Source organism: Manacus vitellinus, unplaced genomic scaffold (genome assembly GCF_001715985.3).
Source record: "Manacus vitellinus isolate BGI_N305 unplaced genomic scaffold, ASM171598v3 scaffold_22_pilon, whole genome shotgun sequence".
NCBI classification, from domain to species: domain Eukaryota; kingdom Metazoa; phylum Chordata; class Aves; order Passeriformes; family Pipridae; genus Manacus; species Manacus vitellinus.
Window position 1 is genome coordinate 14,166,421 of NW_021939632.1, and position 26,276 is coordinate 14,192,696.

Sequence of the window (26,276 nt, forward strand, 5' to 3'; positions counted from 1 at the left end):
ATTTAAGACAGCTAATAAAACCCCCCTGACATTCATGAACCACCAGTTTGGCAAGTCCTCTAACTCATTTCCGTAAAATAACTGTGTTCAGCTTTTAATGAGTTTATAAATTAAATCCTTTAGTTTAGGAAAAGATGCCCATCAGTCAATCACCAAATGAGACAATATCTCGGAATATTACCCACGTGTTTCAGCTGTAGCCAATGGAGTTAGCTCTCCAGGGGAATGAACACTGATTTTCAGATATCTGATTTCTACCTATATATCAAAACTACCAAATTCTGCCTTTTTTTGGTTGTTTCTTTTTTTCGGTTTTTTTTGTTTGTTTGGTTGGTTTTATTGAGATGAAATTTTACAGTAAAACAAACCTGTGCAGAAGTGAAGGTCAAAAATGCTGCAGTTTTTATTCACCCAGGAAGTTGCTTTAAATTAGTGGAAAAGAACAACGTTATATTTAAAATTAAAAACTGCAATTTGATCAGAGAGTTTACTCCAATTTTTATGATATAACTAGAATCAGAACACACAGGCTGATGTCACTCACTAGTCCGTGTTCTTTAGTTCATTAACATCTTATGATTCTCTATAGTGCTCTTCAACATTCAAATATGGAATAGCCATCTAGTTTCACATTACACATATCTGTTTCTGTTAAACATGCTGTAGTGTGAACAACAACATCAACAAGACACATATACACACTTTGAAACTCACCTCATTTGAAGAGAAGGTTAAAGTGTGTGAACGACCTGACAGATTTGGTTCTGTCACTAACCCTGAAAGTTCACAACTTGGCTTGCTATGGTATGTATCATCTATGACAATTCTACTCTGCAAACAAGTGGAAATAACGTTTTATTAACTCACTCCTTGGAAAAGCAGTACAACTCAGTTACCTTTAGAACACACATGAAATGCACTAACTACATAAAGCATCTGACTTGTTTTTGTTAAACTTCTGAATTCAAAAAAACAGTAACAAATTTAAATCAATATCCCCAATAAGAGCACCTTGTGTGCAGAATTGGTCATAACCTGAAATGGTGTTAAGCACATAAGGAAATACATGTGGTTACTTTTTCAGCAGGCACCCCATGCTTCAGGAGAAGCAATTTAAAATGCATTTGTTGGAATTATTCATGCCGAATTTGTATTAAACTGAAGCTTAAAGGACCTTTAACAGCTTCAATGAGAGTGGTAAAACACTGTAACAGGTTGCCCAGAGAGGTGGTAGATGCCCCATCCCTGGGAACATTCAAGGTCAGGTTGAACAGACCTCTCAGCAACGTGATCTAGGGGGGTTGGACTAGGTGACCTTTAAAGGTCCCTTCCAACCCAAACTACTCTGTGATTCTGTAATTCAGTTTTGAGGTGGCTGCATTTGAGGCACAAAATCATGTAATCTGAAAATTACTGTACATGAAAAATACCACATAAATGCAAAATATCTTTAGAAGAATTTTTATAGTATATGGACTATATCAAGCTATGTAAAATTTCTTTAAAGTACTAAATAGTGTAAAAATACTACAACAAAATCGAACATTTCAGATGTTAAATAATTACTCATATGTCTTTAGAAAAACTAGTTTAAATAAACATTAATTATGCAGTTTGACCACCTGAATATATTATTTGCAAAACAGAACACTCTTCTGAAATAAAAGACTGTCACTTTAAAAAAAAATTAGTATTTTATTAGTTCACTAAAATAATAAATTTGTCAAAGCAAAATTCAGGTTAGAAATATGACTAAGATACTATCATGTGACTATCACATTGAAAGAATGTAAAATCTTCACAGCATTACTGTTTACATTCAGTTATTACACTTGTTTAAAGGAAGTTTTTTTGATCCTTATGCCTGGCTTAGCATCTAAGAGCAGCAAGATCTGCAACTTAGCCAACCAGTACTGGTACAACCTCAGGCAGGTTGGGACTCAAGCTGAAGACTGATAAAACCTGATGCTACACCTGAATACTTCACAGCAATTTGGTAAAAAATCCTTCTGAAGAATAGTAATGTATCTCTTTTCCAGAATATTCTCTAATTTGATTACCTCCATTTGCAACTCAGATTGTGACCTGTATGATATTTTTCTTTAGTGAGTGAAAAATAATTCTGCCAAAAGCACACATCCTACTTTTGCCTTTCTAAAATTTATTTCTCGGCACTATTCTTTGTTGTCTACAAACAGTAAGAAATTACTTTACCATTATTTTCTCAATTTTCTTTAAGTCTCTAATCAAGTAACTACACTTTTAAGGATGCCATACCACACCCCTATATGCATAAATAATCTGAGATTCTAAATTAAGCTGATCTTAAAGACATTTTTCTTCAGTAAATTATGCTCCCATAAGAGAACTACATTTTTGCCATTATATTTATTGAGCACTTCTGTATTTGTGTTCTGATTGCAATTTAACCTGAACTCTCAATTTTCTAGATTATTCTATTTTTGTTATGGGAGCACACACTTGATCTTTGCACTCCCTTATACTCTAAATTAATGATACACAGTTCCAGCCTCAAATAAACACACCCCAAAAACCAAGGAAAAACCCATCACCACCATAATGCAACAAACAAAAAACCTCAAATCACAACTTGAGTTTTCCTGCTACCTTTGTGTGGTACTGTCCATGACTGAAAAATGGTGTTCTATTTACCATGTAGATTATTTTATTAATTACATTATATTTTAGGGACTTCTTTAGTCTTTTAGATGGAAAAATTATTACCAGAAATAATAGAATACTTTGTCCATCAACCTATTCTCAAATTAACTTCAACCCAAACTGAAAATCTATTTAGGAGCTTTTCTTTTAGCCACCCTCCGTTCACTCTTTCTACCTTTACAGAGAAAATCAAGAACAACTAAGAACCAAACTGGTTAAAAAATCCAAACCCAGCATTATGATATTTAAGCAAAAAGCTTAGAAAAAACATGAAGAAAACAAAGCCAAAAGTAAAAGCATTTGAGCATCAGTTGTAATGTCTTCTCCACTTCCTGCACCTATTCAGTTTTTAGAAGGAGTAATTTCCTTTTAAGGATTTAGAGCCAATTGCAAAGATTTTTGATCCTTGAAGAACATAGAATTTCGACAGAAGAGGTTTTATAGTTCTGCTTTCTATGATTTTAGATACTAGAATATAAATACTTTATACCACACTGCTCTTCCTTGCATTAAAAATGAAACACTGCATACAAAGCTTACAGAAGCTAAATAGAGTTCTGGAAAAACAGTGAATATGAACAATATTTATGTGTATGTATCAGAGAATGGCACTAAATGAAGGGGCAGATAATGCAAAGGGACTAATTTAAGGACAGTGTAGTTCAGAAGTTCCATAAGGCTAAAGAGTCTGCAAGCACTCATCATAGGATTTTAATTCCTGTGTTTCTAGATTTCACAAGCAGCAAGAAGTTGACTCATTACATTGTCAAACTGTAATTTTAAAACTAACTTCAGTATAATTTTAAGAAAACAAAAACCTTCTAGGTGCAGTAACTCTTAGAGGCAAATTGTGCAGAAACAGAAACCAAATATAATTACATTTTCTACATCATCAATGCTAAAACTACAAAAATTATATACAATGCAAAATACTCATTACAAGTGAGAGACTTTTTATATGACAAAGTTCTCATTTAAGAGTTTCTACTTTTACCTGTTCTTTAAGAAATGCTTTCACATGATCATATGGGATATTACAGACATAAAAGCAGCAAATACTATTGCTACACTTGCTATATATTGCTTTATTTACACATTTGGAGTTAACACCAACAAAAAGAAGTATTCTTTCCTTAAATTCTGGGAAGATGACTTAGTTCCTGCTTTTATATTGTTTTAGTAACAAGACTCACTGCTGAGTGGTCAAGCACATTTCTTTGTCAGCTTTAATGTCTTTTCATAGCAAAACAAGTCAAAGCCTTGTTACTGTAGTGCAAATGTAATTACCAACTCCAGGTTAAGATCTAGAACAATTAGTCATTCATTCCAAGGAGCAGCCACTGTCACGTTACCATCTTTATAAGAGACCTCAAACACTGCAAAGTGAAAACGGCCCGACTTTGGAGAGGACAAGTATGATTTTATGATTAATGCATGTATGAGAATCTGTTCTTCAATGGGATCAGCTTTCTGCCATTTTACAAAGCAGGAATATAGCTGGAGACTTGCATAATCTTCCAGCTGCTGTTTTGCAACTGGCACTAAGGAAAAGAGCAGCAAGCAGCAATTACATGCTGCAGCATGAGAAGGAAACAACAAAAAAACCCCAAACCAGCAGCAAGAAACCAGCTGGAAGGTTTAAGTGATAATCAACTTGGATAAAGTAGACAACAATAAGAAGAAAAGGCTATTATTTCAGGGCAACGAAAGGAAGAGAGCACCCAATCTGGTAAGATCTATACCTTTCTGATGTCCAAAAAGAACTTGTATATATAAAAACCTTAAGAGGTGCTTAAGCACATTACAGGTGCTTATAGTAGAAATGCAGCAGTGGGACTGAGAAAAATTATTTGAATCAGAAAGGAGGAATGAAGAGGGGACGAATGGATTCTTCAGAATCAATGACTTTGAAAGATAAACCTCTGAATGTTTATCTAGACAGAAAACATCTCTTGATAGCTTTGCTGCAGCCTATGAAGAGATCAACCATGCACTCCTATTTAATCAAAAATTTTATCAAAATATATGCATATACCCTGCAAGATCCTTGGTTATGTACAGAAACACCTTTTGGCCACTGCACGCGTCAAGAGAAGCAAACAATGCAGGAGCTGACGCACACCGGGCAATATTCTATAAAGTTCTGTTCTACTTCAGAGATCAAAAAGTTCCTACTCATATTAAGTTCCTGTGTTATAGTAAGGTACTGGATGGTTCTAAACCCACTTTCTGTAATTTTTAAAAACTACATATGCTGATAGCTTAGTCCTATCACAGGGACTGTAAATTTACAATGAGAAAACAGAAAGTAATTTAAAAAATGTATTAGCCTTTTAATGCAATCAGTATCTGGAAACATGGAAAGCAAACTTATTATCTGCCATCTCTGCAAAACATCAGTGACTCCACGGACTACAACCTGGCAAGTTTCTCTTCTGGATAGGCAATTTCTCTCTAATAACAGAAGAAAAGGAAAACATGAAAGGGTATTTTGCCCATCCAAAGTGAAGAAAAAGTGTGAAACTCAAGAATAAACTTAGCTTATGAGGTTACTCAAATAACTATAATTTTCAATCTAACAAAATCCAAAGGAAACAAGAATGAAGTTAATAAGTTTGTTGGGAACAGTCTTACATTTAGACTTAGTCTTACCAAACATTTAGACAGTGCACACATTAAACTTTTTACTTTTTAAAGCTATTTCTTTCAAATGGTTTTAAATTATAAAGATGGTAACTTTATGGCTACAGACTGAACTCTGTAGTGTCACTTTTAGGACCTGGTTAAAAGGTTTTAAATTATTAGAACATTATCAGTTACTCAGAAGTAGTTTCTGGGAAGAGACAGTGTTCTATGGACATGCTTCTTGGCTTTCAGCACTAAATTTGTTAATGAAAACCAGGATGCTATCCTTTCTCCAACAGTCTGGTATTCCAACCCTACATTCCAGTATGGTAAGAACTGGTTGGCCAACTGCTTGGAAGGCTGACCTCTATTTATATACACTTCCCTCAAGTACTAGGCTGGGAAACAGATTTGGCTTTTAAAGCTATGCTTTCCTAAAGCTAGTGTTACTGTTAGCGTTATAAACCAGCGAAAAAACATACCCTGTGATTTTTCCTTGTGTTACTTCAGCCTGAATAGCCACTACTGATGTTTCAACTAAAGAGGAGGGAACAGGAACACTCACACAGTGTCTGCTTGTGAGGGCTGTAAATTCTCAAACTTCTGCAGCAACGTTTGTAAGAGGTGATGTGGTCATGGACTAAGTCATTAGGCTTCCACATACTAACCACTGATGTTTTTTCTTTATCAAGATGCAACATTTAAATATTCAAAGCACAAATCAGTCATCTTTACCTTGGTTCTGTTCTTCTCTTGACCGTGCTCACAACCATCCTGCCCACTCTGGGTAACGTGCAGGCTGCTACTAGAAACTGGAGGCTCTTTGTGGCTGTCTCCGAACCAAGAGAAAGGCATGCAAGTAGGAGCAGGGGAATCTGAATCTGATGCAGACAGATTGTTGCCAGAGTCATCCAAGAGTTCTCGGGAACCTCTGAGATAAGCAGGTTAAATTGTGTTTAAACAACAATAGAAAAACCTCCATCCCATCCCTCAAACACACAACCCCCACCTTAAAAACAAGAACAAACTCAAAACACTCAGTATTTATTTTCACCAGTTTCACAGCACAACTGATACCTGAACTGATATTTACCTTTAAAGATCCATGCAAAATAATGTGAGTTATTTAATGACACAAATTTCAGAACTTTTGCAGTATTTCACACAATTAAAAAATTTCAATATATTAATTCAATTTACTTGACATTCATCTTTCTAAGCAAAATACAGTTTTTATATATAATTTGCTCTGCAGTTTTCTGTGTATTTTTTCTTATTTAATGAGATTAGAAGCTCCTCTCTGCATCATTCATCTTCATATCATTTTGTCACTGTTAAACATGAGTGTACTTCAAGATCACAGTAATGATAGTTTTAAAGACATTCTTAGGTTACAAATTTTATGAATGCAACATGTATGTACTGAACTAACAAAATAACTACCTGCTATCCAGAGAACCTCTTAGATTTTCTTTTTCTTGCTTCTTACCCTTGCCCCCAGATTTCCGTAATCCCCTGAAGTGAAAAAACACAAACTTCATAGAGCATTTACATTTACACAGTTGTAACATTTTTTAAATCAGCAAACTAATTTTTACATTGATTTCAACAGTTACAAAAAGCAACATTTGCATGCAAACTAGTTTTTACATTGATTTCAACAGTTACAAAAAGCAACATTTGCATGCAAACTAGTTTTTACATTGATTTCAACAGTTACAAAAAGCAACATTTGCATGCAAACTAGTTTTTACATTGATTTCAACAGTTACAAAAAGCATCTTGTTACACAACGCATGATTTTGCAGATTATAGATGCAATTTAAAAAGTTGCCATTCATGTTTTAAGAATGACAGTATCCTTTCAAAGACCACATATAACCAAAATAAAACCAGAAAATGCCCGAAGAAACATAGCATACAGCAGATACAACCAAGAGGAAGAACACAGTTTTACTGCTATATTAAGTATTCCTATGCAGTGCAGTGACTTGAGCCAAGTCACTACCTACACTATCTGTGTGTGAAATAAGTTATCATTTTTATATTATATATTATGATGCATTTGTGGCAGTACCAGTTTAAGTCTTCAATGTTAGATGGCTTCAAGAAGCTTTATACCTGTCTCCAAAGGAGCAAGGCTTACTGCAAAATGTAGCAACTCTTCTCTCAAATCCCCAGAGTTCAGTTACCACACTATTTCCAGAGAATATGCAGCTTGCACTTCTGTTTTACCCCTGTGGGCAACCTCATTTTTTAAATGAAACTCAGAAATCTGCTCATGCCTGCCTCCAAGGAACAGTTCAGTAAGCAGAGCCTATAGCCAAAGCTATGTAATGACACCTCTGCTGTAGAAGGAATTAAGGCAAGAAAGGTATCTATTTCATAGTATAACACCAGCAGGACATAACATTAGAGTTTAGGCACCAACAATATTTTGGCATAAAACTACACGTGTATTTGCAATTTAGTGTATTCAGTGGTGTATTCATATAAAAACTGAAGAACCCCAAGGAATTCTTTGACAGGAAAAAAGTATAGATAAATAGTCAAAATGTGGTAGAAACATGAAAGGAGCAATACAAATTCAAGATGATCAAGACTCTATCCAGTGATGTTGCTATGAAGTAGCATTACTGGATTTCCTCAACATTTTATTATTTAGATAACATGATATTCTCAAAAGTAACACAGGGCACCATTTTTGTCCAAAGGCACAAGAGTAAAATCTTACCCAAAATCTGGAAATCTCCTTTTGGACTTCCCTGACGATGTTCCTTCATTTGTTTCTACTGTCCTGTCTTCATTTTTCTTTTCTTCTGCTTTCCACAGGGGGGTGAAAAATAAAAACATTATTTTAAAAATACCTGCAAGTTTCAAGTACTAATGACAATGCTTGTAAGTGAGATACTGGCAAGCTTGATGCTGTGACCACTTCCCTGGGCAGGCTGTTTCAGTGCCCAGTCACCCTCTGGGTGAAGAATCTTTTTCTAATATCCAACCCAAACCTCCCCTGACACAACTTCTGGCCATTCCCTGGGGTCCTGTAACTGGTCACCACAGAGAAGAGATCAGTGCCTGCCCCTCCTCTTCCCCTCACAAGGAAGTTGTAACTGCAGTGAGGTCTCCCCTCAGTCTCCTCCAACTGAACATACCACGTGCCCTCAGCTGCTCCTCACACGGCTTCCCCTCAAGGCCCTTCAACACTTTCACTGCCCTCCTTTGGACACTCTCCAATAGCTTAATGTCTTTCTTGTATTGCTGGGTTAGTACTATTTTTAAGACTTTATAGAAACACAAATTGAGGAGAGCATAAAATAAATCCTGTTTCAGGGTATTAAAAGGAGGGTTTTTCTGAGCTATATAGAAAAGACAGCAAGTATCATCTGCCTTTATATGTTTGTGCTAGCTGATTATGGAAAATATCAAACTTTTAAAAGATTATATTAGATGCCTTTTCCAATTATTCATAAGAAAAAAAGCCAAGTATTTCCATCAAATAATGCTTAATAGTGACTAGGCTGATTATAAACCCTTAAGTCTTACCCTTGGCCTCTTTCCCTTTCCCTTTTGCCTCTCTTTGTTTAACATTCTTGAGATACCCTTGAGGAGAACTTGGAGTCATCTCTTCAGGAGGAGGTGAACGAGGAGTGGTGGTGCTATTTTCGTTGCTTGGTTTGTGTACTGGAGAAGAGTGTGTGGAAGCAGAAGGACTTGACTCCAGAGGACTTTCTGTGCTTTCTCTTTTTTCCAGCTTTTCACTCTTTCGATCTGAGTCATCCAGGCGTGGGAGAGGTAATTTTTCACTTGTTTCTAAGGTCTTGGTTAGGTACATAGTGGAAAGTTCTCTGTTGAGAACAGTATCTTCTGAATCCTCATCCTTCAACAAAGTCAAAAGTCATTTTATAATAAACATGACATATACTCATTTACTGTATGATCTTTTACCAGGATGGAAGGATATGCTATGCTACACAAAGTTGATCAGTTCTAAACATGCCAGAGTTCACATATATGGTATGAACCCAAAAAGGGTTTTTTCCCTTGATACAGCATAAAAATATGATGCTTTGGCACAGCCTGAATGAAGCATGGACAACACTTAAAATTGCAAATACCCATAAAACTCAACACATATTCAGGTTCCTGTATGCATAATTATCTACCAATATCAGTACCTGTAGATTTGCAGTCTGTTGTCCAGCCCCAAGAGATTCTTTCAGCTTTGATCGAGAAGGTGGCTGGCGTTTCACTTTCAAAGCAAGCTGAGCTTTTGCTTTGTGGGCACTGGTGTCTAATCTGGGAGTATCCCCAACAAAAGCATCAAAATCTGCAACAAATAGGAACTTCTTTAAAAAAACAAACAAATAAAATAGCACAAACTGGTAGGCAAGTTCACCAACCCACCGTCCAGAAAAATATTCAGAATTTAGATCAGAATTATTCTACCTGTTAACCATTACTATATGAAAATACTCTTTATATTATACTACACTATTTAAACACATTCTGATAGCAATTTCTAGTTAATTTGAAATACACTTCTACTCAACTTCTTCAATTAAAAATATAAAATCCAACAGAATATAATTGTATTATGGCTTGAAAACTGAATTTTATTTTCAAATAGATGAAAATTTGTGCCCTGAGTGTGTTTTCCTATTCTCGTTCTTTAAGACAGAAACTCACATAAGCATTTACCACATATTTTAAAAATATGATTCTTACTTGAGCCTCCACCTGATATGTTATAACTTTCTGGGCACAAAATTAAAAGGAAAAAACCATAGCAAGTTTTGCTGTAAATCATAGCTTAAAATTAATGGGATTTTAACTGACATATCTCAGTGTTTTAGTCCCACTAACATTTTTGATTTCACTGACAGAGAATCAGAGGAACAGTTAAAATGGTTGTCTCTCCATCTGTCTCCTCTTTCCCACAACATTTAAGAAATACATTACCATAATACTGAAAATGTTGGGGGAACCTAAACTCAGCTATCCACACTGGCTCAGGTCAAATATTTACCCAGTCACTATGAAATAGCAAACACTTCACTTCTCGTAAGAACAAAAAAACCAATACACATGTAAATCCTCCTCATTTTTGTTATATGCAAACCAAAAATCCTACAACCTACTTACCAGAAATGAGCATATCTAAAGAATTTATTCTTTCTTCTATTGATTTGGTTTCTTTTTCATTTCCTTCTTTTATCTTTGACTGTTCGTTAGGTTGGCCCGGACTTTGACAGCCATCTTCCAATAAGCTGCCACGTTCAAAAACATAAGGCATTTTCTCATATACTTTTAATTTAGTTTCAAGTTCCGAAATCTGCAAGAATTAAAATTCAGAAGTGAGATACAACTCTCCAAAAATTCAGAAGTTTATTTCAAAATATAATATTGCTTTACTTTTTCCTGATATATTTTCAGTTGTTCTGCATATTTCTGGTCTCTCTCTTCAAGTAACCTTGAATGCTCTTCTTCTTTCTTCATAAATTCTATTTCTCTGGTGAAAGAAATATATATATATCTATGAAACAGTAATACACAGAAATGTAGAAAAATACATAAAATAGAAATATGCACAACTGCATTTACTAAAAAGCATTCCACTAGTAAATGGAGACAAAAATCAGCCTGTAAGGTATAACAGATTCATTAATCTTGTAATGTCATAAAATGACCTATGTATTTGTATGCTTCTTCTGTCTTCAAAAGAAAATACATATGACTGTCATTTACTCTGGGCAGAAAAAGGATGTGTGGCAACACTTTTTCTGCAAAGTTACAACCATCTCTCAACTTTTAAAAGTGGCAAGTTGTATACACATTTAAGCCTGAAATACATGCACAACTCCAATCATTACATCTTACTCTTTTCCACAAAGATACATGCACACACAGTATTTTCCTTCCAAAAGCAATGGTAAAATTCTTTGTAGGAAAATAAATTGCATTTCAAGTTTCTACTTGGTTCATCCTACAGAAATTGCAATGGCTGAGTTTTACAAAAAGAAACAATGACTATGAAAAGGAAACAAAAATAAAAGTTGGGTTTGGCTGCATCATATGGAATGACATATAAAACCAGGAAATAAGCATAAAACATCTACAAAATATGCAAAAGCTTCAGGGACAGTCAAATGAATAATGGGAATTTGCTTAACAGTGAAGAAATGGAAACTAGCATGTTAGCAGTCGTCTTAACGTACTTTGAACTTCCATGCGGATAAGCTTGGGAGGAGAGGGGAAAGGAGACCTTTAAAAAGATCACCAACCAGCACAAAAATGTACTGTTAAAAGTAACATTTCTGGATGTGAACTACAGAGCAAAAGACCATATAAACTGCCTTTAAAAATAAATAGCAAGTAGAGAAACTGGGGACAAGAGAATTATATGCTTACAGTAACTATCAAAAGCAACAGTTGTGTTCTGTATTATCAAGACACATCTACAAATATTTTGCAATTAGCTGTTGTTTAGCTAAGAGGAAAGAAGGTAGAACAATTAGACACAACTGCAGGACAAGAGCATTCGAGTCTTATACAGGTGTATCTAATAAGCAATATTATTCCTACTCCAAACCCATTAACAGATTGAAGATACTGTTTTCATGCTGCCATTTTATTGGGCTAGATACATATCCTAAACTCAATTTTTCTCATAATTTCTGTTACTCCCCCTACAAAATATAACTTCTAACTCAGACTGAATCACATGTATCTGACTTTTATTAAATATCCTCTGATGCCTACTCTATCTGGAACATATAAATCAGTCAAAGGGTTTTCCACAAACAGCAAATTTTCCACAAACACCTCATGTCAAATTTCAAGTAGTCCTTCCAAAAGTATAGATGTATTACAGCTTCTCAACTAAGTTGTTTTAAAAAAATTGTTATTGAAATATTAAATAATTGTTCCTAAGGTAAGAATCAAAAGCAACAGCAAAATTTCTGGAGAACCTTTTCAGAAGTCGGTGACTTAAGGTATGGAAGAATTCAGCATTTATAGCTCACTGCTTCCCTAAACTCTGATAAATGAAAACAAAGCACATTAAGTGAATCCTACCCCTGGGTATTGTTGACAGCTTTCCCTATAATGTACAAAACATACAAGCAATAAATAGAGACCTAGTATTTTGGGGTACTTACTTTTGTTGGTAATCTTTAAGCAATTTCTTGGCCTTGCTGTATTTCTTTTCAAGGGCATCACATTGTTCTTGAGTCTCTTTAAGATGCTCATTCACTGTTTTGCATAAATTTTGTGCCTCTAACCAGTAGGTCTCTAACTTTTTAATTTTCTCTTTGCTTTCATCCAAGTTTTGCTGTAGCTGGGCTCGATTAAATTTCCATTCATTTTTTTCAGCTTCAACAATTTTTAACTGAAAAGATTAATACTTAAGGAATTAATCTAAACTAAAAGATGAAATAAAAATCAGTTGCTCATACATGTTTAAGTAGAGAATAGCTAATAACAATTACATACTTATCAGTAACATTAAAACCAGACACAACTGTTAAAGTAATCATGTCAACTGTTCCAACCCTTGCTAATCCAAGCAAGTTTAGCACTGAAACCCAAGAGCTTTTCACTGCTTCCTCATTGGTATCACTTTTTTTCTAGAGAGATAAAATAAGCAGTACCATTATTGTCAGTTTATATTGTTCCAGATCTCACTTTATCTTTAGCTCCAGAGAGTCCTATTTTGAATACCTTCAAAGGCAATCAGAGATAAAGAATAATAACCTGTATAAGACAAGCTCCCTGTCCTACTACTTTGTTATCAATCACTTTTTGAATAAAGCTAATGAGACCAGATGATCTTCCCTGGTATTTTATATGTGACTGGAGTGCCCTGTTGGATGGTTACAGGCTCTTCAGGAGGGATAGGCAGGGCAGAAGAGGCAGAGGCAAGGCACTATATGTAATGAAGGGTTAGAATGTATGGAGCTCACAGTTGGCAATGCACAGTTGGGAGCCTCTGGGTAAGAATCAAGTGACAAACAAAAAATGCAGATGTCATTGCGGGAGTCTGCTACAGACCTCCTGTCCACGATGACGATGCCAACAAATTATTCTCTGAGGAACTGAGGGACACTGTCAAATCAACCTGCCCTTGCCCTTATGGGGGACTTCGGTTTGCCAGAAATTAACTGGGAGCATCACACAACTGGTACAGCCCGAGCCAGAAGACTCCTAAAAACCTGGATGACAAAAGTCCTAAGGGAGCTGACTCGGAAAGATGCCCTCCTTGATCTGCTGCTTGTCAACAGAGGGGATCTTGTCAGTGAAGTGGAGATTGGTGGTCGTGTAAAATCTCTGTTGACAGGAGGAAAAGTGACAGTAAAACCTCAACTCTGAACATGATCACAGCAAATTTCAGGCTGCTCAGGGAACTAGTAAGTATATTCTCCTGGGAAAACGTTTTTGCAGGTGCTGGTGTCCATCAGTGCTGGTTGCTTTTCAAACATCACCTCCTAAGGGCACAGGAACAGCAATTCCCAAATGCTGGAAATCAAGCAGGTCAGGCAGAAGGCTGGCTTGGCTGAGTAGGCATCTTTTCTTGGAAATAAGGGGATTGTCCCACTCTGCTCTGCACTGGGGCGGCCTCACCTTGAATACTGTGCGCAGTTTTGGGCACCACAATATAAGAAAGACATTAAGATACTAGAGAGTGTCCAAAGGAGGGTAACAAAGGTGGTGAAGGGCCTTGAGGGGAAGTTGTGTGAGGAGCAGCTGAGGGCACGTGGTATGTTCAGTTGGAGGAGACTGAGGGGAGACCTCACTGCAGTTACAACTTCCTTGTGAGAGGAAGAGGAGGGGCAGGCATTGATCTTTTCTCTGGGGTGACCAGATACAGGACCCCAGGGAATGGCCTGAAGTTGCGTCCAGGAAGGTTTAGGTTGGATATTAAAAAGAGGTTCTTCACTTAGAGGGTGGTTGGATGCTGGAACACGCTCCCCAGAGAAGTGGTCACAGCACCAAGACTGCCAGAGTTCAAAAGAAGCATTTGGATAATGCTCTCAGGCACTGGTGTGACTCTTGGGGATGGTCCTCTGTAGGGCAAGGAGTTGAACTTGATCCTTACGGGTCTCTTCCAACTTGGCATGTTCTGTGATTCTTTAACATTGGTCTTCCTAATAAATGATGACATACACATGGTTTGCTTTCCTTGAGCTAATGTACAAAACCACCAAACATTCCCTTGATAAACGAAAGGGATGCCACCCCTTCAGCTGGACAGAAGCCACATTATAAAAGTAAACAGACAAGATACAGCCTAGTTTGTAAGTGTCCTCACTTTTACAGTGAGGAAATCACTGCTTTTGAAGCCAGTTAAGATCACGTGCTGATGGAACAGAGACGTTGAAAGACTAAGAATGTCTTGAATCAAACGTGGGGCTGTAAGTTGTACTAACACCAACATTTCTAACATTTCTAACAGCTTTTTGGCAACCCAGTGGGGCCAAATTTCAAGAATACCGCAAAGACAAGGAGCACTGTTGGAAATCAAAACTGGAACTATCATATCACCAAGTAGTTTTGTCTGCCTTGCCTCTCTACACTTGCAGCTCTCAACAACTGCAGAGTGCACGAAAGACCCCAATAGATACTGCTATTGAAAATTATTGCAATCTGAAACACTATCCCCTCCCCACTTGCTACCTGCTCCCAGCAATGTGCTGCAGCTTGTCCTAAGGTATGCATTTCTGAGCAAGGCAACACAGATGGAAAATGGAATAAAAGAAGCTGCTCTCCCACAAGTAATATTTCCAGAAAAAGGCCACACACAAATCTGCATCACTGGAAAAAGTAGCAAAAAAGAATGAGAAACCCTTTCTCAGAATAAGCAGAAGCATTGAATGAATCCTCACCAAAAAAAAAGCTGAAACAAACTCTCTGCCCAGAGCAGGTCAGAAATTTGAGGATGGAAAGAGGGGAAACAGGATAACAGAAATAACTTTCTGGTAACAGAAAGACAGCCACAAACCCTTGTCTGCAAGAACCAAATCTAAACTCAAATCAGCCAAGTTTTATCCAGTGATAATGTTCTCATATTTGTTTAGGAGCTTGTTTCATACAGTACTCCACTATATTCAGCTACTCTACGTAGTAATACTGAATCATTCATTTTGTAAGGGCACAGAGGGGATTTTGGGGCCAGGATTTTTTTACTGGTTTGTGTAGGTTTTGTTGTATTTTTTCTTTATTTTTAATTTGAGCGTACCTCTTCAGCTTAGTCTGTCTAGCACAATGCTGAAGGTTCCTAAAGCCTAAATGGATTCTGCCTTCTCCATTCAGCTTATTCCTGGTAAAATCAGTAGCCACAGAAATAAGAAAAATCCCAAAGCAAACCACCCAACAAAAAACCACCCAACCAAATAATAAGACTCTTTGAAAACTTACTTTCTCCTTCAATTGATTCACTTCAGCTACTGTTACTGCATGTTTTAATTGCAGCTGAAATAAAGGAAAGAAATTGTATGAGTACAAAAAATTACATGTGAAATGCTAGTTTTAAGAATTTCTCCATGATTCCCTTTTTCTGCAAACCATTTTTATAGTGGCATCAAGTCAACTTAATTATTTATCAATTATAGAAGTAATCATGAGCTTTTATTAAAAAAAAACCAAAAACAAACCAAAATTAGCTCAAATTAACCCCCCCAAAAGTTCCACGGTAATGAATACATAACCTCCCATTGTATTGAGAAAACCGAGGAGATTAAAATAATGTTTCAATGTGCCAGGAAAATGACAAGGCAGCAATGCACTTATGATGACAACTGGTATACAGACTCAAGTAAAAATTTAACAGTACTAAACATTTTTACATTCAGCACTTATAAATAAATGTGCTGGTTTTAAAATTAAACCATGTATTTTTACACCACAAATCTTTATAGGATTATTGGAAATGGAAAAGCTACATGTAAGCCAAATGTAAAGATTTTTTTTAACAAGTATTAATTATTTCTTGTATCTCACTTTCCATCTGTAACCCTGTGGGGTTTTTTTTTTGGCAAGGCATGGTGTACCAAACACAATTAAAACTAGGGAATCCATGATTATTCTTCATTTAGATTATGTTAGTAACAGCACAGTAATGATTCTAAATGAGAATATAATTCCATCCCAAATAAATACAGCACTTAGTAAAAGACACTGCAGCCTACTATTATGCTTCTTAACCTAGAAAAATTGTAAATGTTCTCTAGAGATCAACAGCCTGCAATTTCTACTTCCTCAATGACATCATCAACATTATCAAGAGAACAAACTTAAAGAGATCTGCGAATCACCAATCCTTCACAAAAATAAGCTGATGTAGCATCAAATGGCATTTGACAAAACAGTTTCTCTGCAGTATATTTTTCTCCTCCCAGAGTGAAAATGACAGGCACTTAATTCTACCAAAGAAGCCTGGACCCCTAAATGCCAAATGACTGTACCACTTAAATCCCTGACTAAATCCCACAGCCCTGAATAAAGCAAATATGCTCCTTTATAAAAACCTTGGGAAAAGGGAACTATACTATTTCCAATTATATTAAGTTGCAATTCACAGTCTGGAATGCCCTATTGGGTTTGCAAATCCACTACTTCTAAAAAATACACCATAAAAACGCCCTCCAAGCCAAAAATGTGCCTACCTACAGAATCAAGTGCTTTTACGTACACAGAGATTTCCTAGAAGACTGCAGGGACTAAAATGAGAGATTAGATATGTATATCTTGTCTTCCTGAAGGACATCTCACAACAACACTTGAGACCATTCAGAACGGGCATACTTGCCCCCATGCTCTCCTCTGCAGCTAAAGCCATTCTGCTGAGCAGCAAATACATGCAAAGGGCAATGGGCCAAAGAAGAACTAAGAGAAGCATCCTATCTATCCCATGCAATGTTCAGACATAACAAGCACAGAGCAGTGCTGGGTTCTAATGTCCATTTCCAAGGGCTTTTTTTAATTTCATTTAAATCAACAGACCACTTAATGTACATATGCATAGGGAAACTGGGATAAAAAAATAACAGAAGATCTACATTTCAATGGACAAAACAGAAAGATTTGCTGGTGATGTTGGGAAAAAACAAACCCAAAACCATGAGAGGGACATGAAGGACATTATATCCAAGTCCTACAAGGTTTAGATCCTCCCCAGTGCAAAGAATATTCAAGAAACTGCTACAACACCTCTTTAAATTTAAGAAGAGACTCTGCTGAATCCATATCCAGTAGTAAACCAATGTCTTCGTTTTCAGGAAGATCAAAAACTTCTACAGATTTCCCATGTAAATGTGACTCATATGTATCCTCCTCCTCATCATCATAGTCATCATCCTGACAAAATCAAAAAATGACATTCTGTAACGCACACACACATTTTCATTATGGCAGCAACAACCAAAGCACACAATCAAGGAATCCAAACAGCTGCAAAACTTTTCTTGACTAATTACTGTTCCTTTTTATTTTCTTGCACCTCTGATAATGTTAAAGATGAATTGCAAACACCTTCATTAAAGTTCCACAAAAGAGAGCAAAGTAAAACATGCACAAAACAATTACACACAGCTGATAGTTAAAAATACATTTTGGATTATTGATAAAGTCAAAATCATGTGCCTGAAGAACAGTAATATATTAAGTTTGTATTTTCCTGTTTTTAACAAGTTGTCTGTTTTATCCTTTTCTGCTTCAGTTTCATTTAAAAACCACATTTATTCCATTAGCAGAAGTTATTGTGCGCAGTGGAAATCATGTACTTTTAAAAACATGTAAGTCTGTAGGATGTTTTACCTGCTCTGTATCATCATGAGCGTAGTGCTGCTCATACAGACATCTCTCTTGCTCTAAGGTCTCACTGATGAGACGGGCTACTTCACTCTCAGCCCCTGGCTTCTCTCTCCCAATCAGAAACCTACAGGAGAAAAACAAATTATCTTCCAGCAAAAAATCATTAGATATGCTTAAGAAATGAGTTTGCCATACTGTTGCCTTCCACAGAATCCTTGTAAATTCTTCATATTATGGTTTTGTATTCTCCATGAATGAAAAATGACAAAACTGAAGTGTTATTTCATAAAAAACGTACGTACCTCACTGTGCCCTTGGTGTTCTTTAATACAGTGGCTGCAAAGAACTGAGTAACTCCCACCAGACTTATGCCATCAACCTCAACAATCTGATCATTTACTTGAATTCTGCAAAATAAATAAATACTTAGCTATCAGTTAAATAATAACAATATTTTGGCTTGAAGTATTTCTGACAAATATCACTTAAAACTCACTAGTATTTATAATGACAAATTCTGAGCCCATTGAAATTCATTGCTTAAAAACAGTCTCCTGATCCTCAGTTACTATGCAAATCACAAATTAAAATTTACACAGTATTAGACTTGATATCTTTTATACTATTTACACAGTGATTGGTGTCCCGGGGTATTAACACGATTTTGTGGTACTTCTACACAAGGGCTCATGCCAACCTTTTCTTATATATGCTGTAAGCAGATCTACACTTACTTATCAAAAATGTCCTATAATAAATAATTCCCCATTTTTTTAAAAATTAAGATAAAGCAGGAATGTAATAATCACTCAACTGCATTCAGCTTTTGTACTTTTATTCACAGTATTCATCATATCTAATAAAAGCAATTGGGATCAGTTACAAATTTGTAAAAAGCATAATCAATTCAATAAAAAAAACTCACCGTCCATCCCTCTGAGCAGCTCCACCATCTGTTATTGTTTTTACAAAAATACCTAGTTTTTCCAGTCCCTGATCAGCACCAACTCCCATTCCAATGATACTGATGCCCAGACCCCTGTCACCTAAGGGATTCAAAAATCTAACATTAGTTGCATGACACATAATGTAACAGTTAGCAGTACTGAGTTGTTTCAAAGCATTTCAAGTCCTTCCACACAAAAACCCCCAAAAAAACCCTGAAAAAAGACAACATATTTTATATTTAGATAGTACTAAGAGCATTTTTGTTCCTAACTTCAATTCAGTATGACAATTTGCACTTAGCAGAGGCCTGTCCAGTTAACATTCACCAAATTCAACAGAACTAGCCACACAATTAAAGCCTAGACAAACGTTCAAAAATTCAAGAGCTAAGGTCTGGGAATATAGTTTTAAATGGTTTTATCTTTTGTTCACATAGTATCTATTGCAAATGTTCAAGGTTTGATTTGCACCTTTTTCAATTTCCACAGGAAATACTTCCATCTTTTCCACCCTTTTCTCAAGTTCATATTCAGCTGAGGCTGCCACAGGGTCAACTTCTTCATTACGTCTATCATAGTCTTCATTTGAGTAAGTACTGAAAACCTAAGAAAGGTAACAGAAAACTTTTTTAATGTTTTCTCACCTCCTTTCAAACATCATATAATTGAAAGACAAGCACAATCAGTAAGGAAATTAAAGTGGTACTTTCAGAGATCTCATTTTCTAAACAACTATCGGTTTAGTAAATACTGCTGCTGTCAGATAGTTTTCAACTTGCACAAAAGTAACATTTTAAAAGTTTCAAACAATTTCATAAACACATTTTGTGTTGTAAATGTACAAAACAGTTAAAAGAAATCAGTTATCTCCTCTTGATACAGTGTGACTTTTTTTTTAGGACTACATTCCACCAAATCCTTCCTCTCTTCTTCCCTCCCCCCACACCATCTGCCAATTGCAGTGTTTCAAACAGATGTAGTTTTCTGATTTTGCAAGGGAATCACGCAGTTTCCCAGGAAAAGGAAATGCCTTGCTACATACATTACTATTTTTAGTAATCACTCCAACTGAATTTCTGGATTGTTAAAAATAAAGAGATAAACAAACAACACAAATTAAGGCAGAAATCTACAAAGGAAGAATGAGGTACATGTAACAGGGTTAATTTTAAACATCAGCATGTTCATTGACTGTATTTAAATTAATAACTTAGGGGAAAAAAGGAAAAATAATATACCACCCTGCTTATCTTTAAAAACAAGGTTTCTCTGCTAAATGTTTTGCAGGCACCGAGTGTTTTATTCAACATCACTGTAAGACAAAAAACAGTTACGGACTGCAGCTGCAGCAGCCATCTCCCTAATCAAGAACATGCAGTGCTGACACAAAGTTCATTTACACTGGCCTACTAAATTTCTGCAATTTTTGTATTTTGCCACTAAGACTACGTAGACAGGTAACTGCAATCATGTAAGTAAGACAACATTAACCGTAATTAACATTTTCCCTGTGAATTTACATTCACTGGTATATGTGTTAGCTCTGCATGGCAGTAGCCTCAGACACAGCAAAGCAGTTATTGAAACAGGTTATGAAAAAGCAACTAATAGTTACACTATTTCCCATGGGGAGTTAATGCTTTCCCTTCAGACTCCAGCTGGAGATCGGTTTCACACACTCTTCCCAAACCCTGCAAAACATCTACTCCAGAAACGTGGCATGGCCATACAGCTGGTCAAGTAAGCATGGTTAGATCCACTTGGCTGAAAGGGAAGGAAGAAACCCACTTTCAAAAGTCTTATGTTCCCCCCAATAAAGGAACTTTAACACAAAAGTTGTTCTTCCTAAATCTTGCATAAAGGTTAATAAACACCTTTTGACTATTTACAGACATCAGTAGGAAACAACCAAACACAACTGGACAACAAGGGTCACACTTACAGTATGTCTTCCATGAACTTTACAGAATAAATCTGCAAAACAGACAAAGAAAACCATCTAAATGGTCTAAAGTACCCTTACTCTATTATTATCAGAAAAAGGTGGCCAAGTTCCCAAGTTCTTTAATCACCCTTCTTAGTCCCCAAATCAGTAAATTCATGAAGCATTATTCTCCCTTTGGAACAAAACCAGTCTAGTTTGCTTCCTTTCCATCCCAATAGAAAAAGCAATCTCTCTAAAAATATAGTCAAGTTATAATAAGATGAATTTTAAACTGATAATAAAAAGGAAGTTCATGAGGGAACAAGTAATAATTTCTTAGTGAGAATATTTGAGTTCTTGAGAACAAATCAAATACCAGGGCACGAAAAATATCAAGTTTGCTTATAAATTAGTATACATATAATCTAGTCTTAATAGTATGACTAAAATGTCAAAGGTCACTAACTGTCAAATGGCTGAATGAGCAAAATGTGGACAATGGCAGGAGTTCATTTGGGAGACAGTGACAACTATATTTTCCTTATTCTTTATAACTCAGTGGTCTAACTCACAAAGCAGAAGATGATGCAAGTAGCCACTATCTACTGAAGAATTACATTACCGCAGGGATGACTAATTCCTTGCACAACAATTTATAAAGCACTAGAAATTTGAGGGAAGCAAAGTTGCACCATAGCAATAGCATTACATATGCTGCAAGTCTTGGGCTACCAGCACTAAAACATTTCTAGAACTTCTAAAAATTATTTATTATTTTTCCAACTTAAAAGTAATAGAACTGTACTTAGGAGTCTCATGGAATTTGCTAATTTTGATACAAAATTGATAATAGGAATTGATCATCTACTGGGAGTGGATAATAGAATTTAAAACTAGTGGTGCCTTAGGTTCCAGTGATGTTTATAATTGTTATTAATAAAACAATAGCACAAACATATCTATGCAAATGAAGACTACTAATATTTATGCATACTTTTTGCAGCTTTTTAAGTAAAGCTTAGCTGAAATCAATTCTGAATAATTCACTAAGAGAAAGAATTCATACTTTTAAGTAACAGATGAAAGTGTGTGAGAACATTTAAATAATATTCTAAAAACCACAACCTCACAAATAAAAAAAGGTAGCCCCATTTCAAAATGGTAAGAACAATATACCCCCCTCCTAACTTCAGACTTTTAAGAAAAACATCAGTTTACAAGGAACAGAGGAAAACCAAAACTTATAACCAGAAGCCAAACACTGCAATAACAGAAAGAAAAGCAAAAGAACACTACAAAAACTATGACCAAAGAGTCAAGGGAAAAAGGCAGAAATTTTTATTGTGTACATGCGGAATCATAATATGATATTCATCTTTTATGAGACAGAAATGGTAAAAATGTTGTTACTAATACAGAAAATGCAAAACAGCTCAGCAAGTTGTCCTCGCAAAGTAGCAAAAGTAACATTTATACACAGTTAAAATGTGGATAATAAGTAATATAAGTTCACAGTTTAGAAGATTGATGAGAAAGTTAAACATGTTCATCCCTGCACTGTGTCTGGCAGGGTTTAGTCACTGAATCAAATGCATTACAGACAAAAGAAATTCTAATCTTACTATTCAGAAGCCACTGCTAGCCAGAGATCATAAAATTATTAGTGTGCAAGTAGTATTTTTAAAAGATATTATTTAGCAAACACAAGTGATTGTCACGACATAGGAGAAAAGAGATTAATTTTACTGTGGAAACCGTGTGAATTTTACAAGCCTTTTATCATAGCTTGTTATATATCCAGGTTGCCCTAACATTAATAACTTTTTAATCCTGTCAAACTATCTGAAAAAAAAATTTCCTTTTACACTCAAGACCTTTTTCCTTCAGAATGAATAAAATTAATTTGAATCAAAAATAGTTCTGTTAGAGGGCTGAATTTTTAAGAATTACTTTAATTAAATTGTTAAGACATATAACTGTAAATTTTCAAATATACTTAGTGCTTGAATATACATATTTATTTGGAGACAGAACAAGCTGCATTCTTTACACCAGGAAAATGAACAAATTTTTGAACATGAACAACTCAGTTTTGCACCTCCTGTGAAGGTGTTAATATCAACATCATCAAGGTCAGCACTCAAAGAACACCAATGCAGCCTACTGTCTAAGAGATCCTACTGTTGAGTTCCTGTAACTACAGAGAACTAAAAATCTCCATTTTATTATCTTAGTGCTACCACAGAAAACAGCATTATCACAGAAAAACAACAACCTCACTTACTTCAAACTCTTCACGGACCATAAAAAGGTCAACTTAAGTATTATGTTAGTTTTAGAAGAATATTAATTTTGTTAAAGAGCAAACACTAACTTACCATGTGCTTGCATGAAAGTGCTACAGAGTGATAAACCACTGTCCAAAGACCTCCACTGCCACATTCATTTCTAGTACATAGATTTGTTTGTGCCCGATGAAAAGCAGAACATTAGAGAAGTAATTAAGCAGTAAGATTAAGAAATCAGTAACTGCCCAGAAGGGCTTTCAACTATTTGGAACAGAAGCAATATCAGCATCATTTTAAAATTCTCATGTAATACTGCAGTGTTTGCTGGAAAGCCTCAGAGCACCTGCACAGGCAGTGACACCTGCCAGCTGGGAGAGGCTCTGCAGTGTTTCTGACACCCTGGCTGGACTCCACACCCAGCCACGGCTACACCCCTCGGTTCACCTCACTTCTGAAACATGGGGCTCACTTTGAATGGGCAAGTTTACTGACACTCAGTAAAGCCAAACATTCGAAACACAAGTTACAGCTCAGGGAAAATTATTTAATAGTGAACAGTTTCGGCTTTCCAAATTGATGGCCTTTGTGATGCCTGGCAAAATGGGAAGTGCTCAGGCAAACATGAATAATCATTTGAAAGAGCAGCACTGAAGTAGACCTGAAGCATAATGTACACTCTACAGTTTACTCTTACAATCTCCCTCTTCAGTTCAAGTAGACATCTTGTTACCACTACCCATTCTTCCCTCTATTTCCAAAAGCTACACGGTTAGTATTTTATTACCGCTACTTTTTATATTTTAAGTGAGAAGTGTCTATATCTAATTTAAGTCAATTGATGCTATAAAAGCATTACAGAATTGGCACAGAGAAATACCTCGCACACCTTTACTCTTCTTCAAAAAGTTTTCAGAATAGTTAGCAACTGTTGAACAGGTTGATATACAGGCAGGCTGCACACATTTATGTCTTTGATCTTGCAGCTCTGTGTGACTTAAAAGCCCCAGCCAAGTCAATTTACATAAGTGAAACCTTGCTTTGGATCTACAGTACAGACAATTTCATATAGACAATTTAATCATAAATAAACCAGGTTTTTAGCCAAGCTCATTATTCTCTATCTAATTCTCAAAAAAAACCAGTAAAGTTTATTCTCTAGTTCCGTATTTCATTGCAGGAGCAAAATCACTGGAGCCAGCTAGAGAACAAAACAGCCAATACAGCATCTATTTCAGTCAGGTTATGCTACCTACTCGAGGAGAAATTCTCTCACTTTCAGGTATTTAATTTTTAAATCCCAGTGGAAGAAATATTGAAACCAGAAAACAGCTTCCATTCAGATGCAGAGCACTGATTTTCTTTCATTTCAGACATTCAAAGAAGAAGTTGAGAGAAGATCCATGATCTCCATCTGTGACCTGGTTGTACTCCTCCACCATCTCCTCTACCAGTTGAGGTGGCATTGCTCTCTGACTGACAAAGAGACTGAAAGACTTCAAAATAAATAGGATATGATCAAAATACTACTCACAATCAAAAAACTACTCACAATACCACATAAAAGGGGGCACCCCCAAAAAATCTTGGCTCCCTTGACTTTGCTTATAAAGAGAGTGATTCAATTACAGACATCCATAAGCTTCACAGGTGTCTTGGTACCCATCAGTTTACACCTGGTAATCCACATAGATATGTGTATTTATTTAGTATTCACCAAAACAGAAATCTTGACCTGATCGAATTTAAACAACAAGCAAATTGGTATGGGGAACTTCAAAAGAATAACAACTAACACAAAAATAGTGTCCATCTGACTCTTTTCTAAAGACCATAAGAAGAAACAACAAAATAACCCTGTTACACCCAATCAACTCAATTAACTAATCTGCATTAATACTGTCATTAGCAATGATCAATACCCCAGATTCGAAAAGGGTCATCTCACTATGCCAAGTTGCATCAGAAGGTGATAGAAGAAAATGATGGAGAAATAAATGTAAAGAATTTGCCATGTTGCATAATACTTTCCTACTCAATAAAAATATAAGAACCCTGTAAAAATTCTGCAACACTGCACCTTTATCTTAAGGTTACAAAATGTGTACTCAGCTAATAGAGGCACACATCTTTTTACTGATGTCCCTCTTAGTGTTCACCTTCTATGTTAGAATTATATGGAAAGGGATAATTAAGTTTTCCATCTCTCCAAAGGTAAACTAGAAACAAGTTTCAGCTACTGCCTGTTCATTCTTTACTAGCCTAGGTCATGTATTCTCAGATGCTAATAACAGAAATCATCATCAAAAAGACACTGAATCTTTCAGCAGCTTAGCTGTTGAGCTAATGAACTTGTCTCCCATAAATTTGCTTATCTTTGCTGACCTTCAACACCTCCTCAGTGTTTCTTCCGACTGTATCACCCATGAAACCCTCAAGTGCCTCCTATTCACCTTCCTTCCTCCCTCCTGTTCCCCACAGCCATTCAGAGAAAAACACAGCACAGGCTGGGCACACATAGTGATCAGCTAACATTAAGTCAAAAAGAACAAGCAATTTAAACTAAAGCTGCATGCCCTCAGCAAGGGTGTGAATCCACAACTCTGATACAAGTGCTAATTTTCTGCAAACCAAGAAGTACCTTAAAAATACCTTTAAAAACCTCTTTTTCCTCCCTATCAAATCCAAGTGAAACTGCTAGCACTGCTAGTTAGAAGCTGGAGGAACTGAAAAAGGAGTGAGGATGGGCAGGTGATAACCTCACCTGACCTCCATAATCTCAGCACTCTCTTATTTTTCTATAATTTAACAGCATAATCAAATACATCAAACAGGTCAGCTAATATGTTATCTAACTGCATCTGTGGAATAATTCAGTTAGAAATACACTGACATATTAAAGTAAAGAGTCAAGCTGCTACAGCAGTGAGTCATGACATAAAAAGAAATTCTTTACTTTTTCTGTTCCAATTTAGATTTCTGCTCTACAGTCCTATGTCCTGG

At 36.0% G+C, this 26,276-nt stretch overlaps 1 protein-coding gene across 6 annotated transcripts in view; it reads right to left on the minus strand.

The window, feature by feature from the left end:
• LOC103764156 (neurabin-1) overlaps positions 1–26,276 on the minus strand; it is a 41,584-nt gene that overhangs the window by 8,280 nt on the left and 7,028 nt on the right. For 3 of the 6 annotated variants that reach the window (XR_001920550.2, XR_001920549.2, XM_018071697.2), the window contains exons 2-16: positions 19,536–19,668; positions 19,043–19,163; positions 18,420–18,524; positions 18,121–18,241; positions 17,515–17,661; positions 15,724–15,777; positions 12,468–12,697; positions 10,723–10,819; positions 10,453–10,642; positions 9,486–9,637; positions 8,854–9,187; positions 8,042–8,129; positions 6,751–6,822; positions 6,043–6,238; positions 715–831 (exon numbers count right to left, since the gene is read on the minus strand). Coding sequence is in view for 4 of the 6 variants with exons in the window: in XM_018071697.2 (XP_017927186.1) it covers positions 715–831; positions 6,043–6,238; positions 6,751–6,822; positions 8,042–8,129; positions 8,854–9,187; positions 9,486–9,637; positions 10,453–10,642; positions 10,723–10,819; positions 12,468–12,697; positions 15,724–15,777; positions 17,515–17,661; positions 18,121–18,241; positions 18,420–18,524; positions 19,043–19,163; positions 19,536–19,668 (2,157 nt within the window). In the remaining 2 variants the exon portion in view is untranslated. The remainder of the gene's footprint in view (positions 1–714; positions 832–6,042; positions 6,239–6,750; positions 6,823–8,041; positions 8,130–8,853; positions 9,188–9,485; positions 9,638–10,452; positions 10,643–10,722; positions 10,820–12,467; positions 12,698–15,723; positions 15,778–17,514; positions 17,662–18,120; positions 18,242–18,419; positions 18,525–19,042; positions 19,164–19,535; positions 19,669–26,276) is intronic. The other 3 variants (XM_018071698.2, XM_018071700.2, XM_018071699.2) reach the window with 3 other exon arrangements.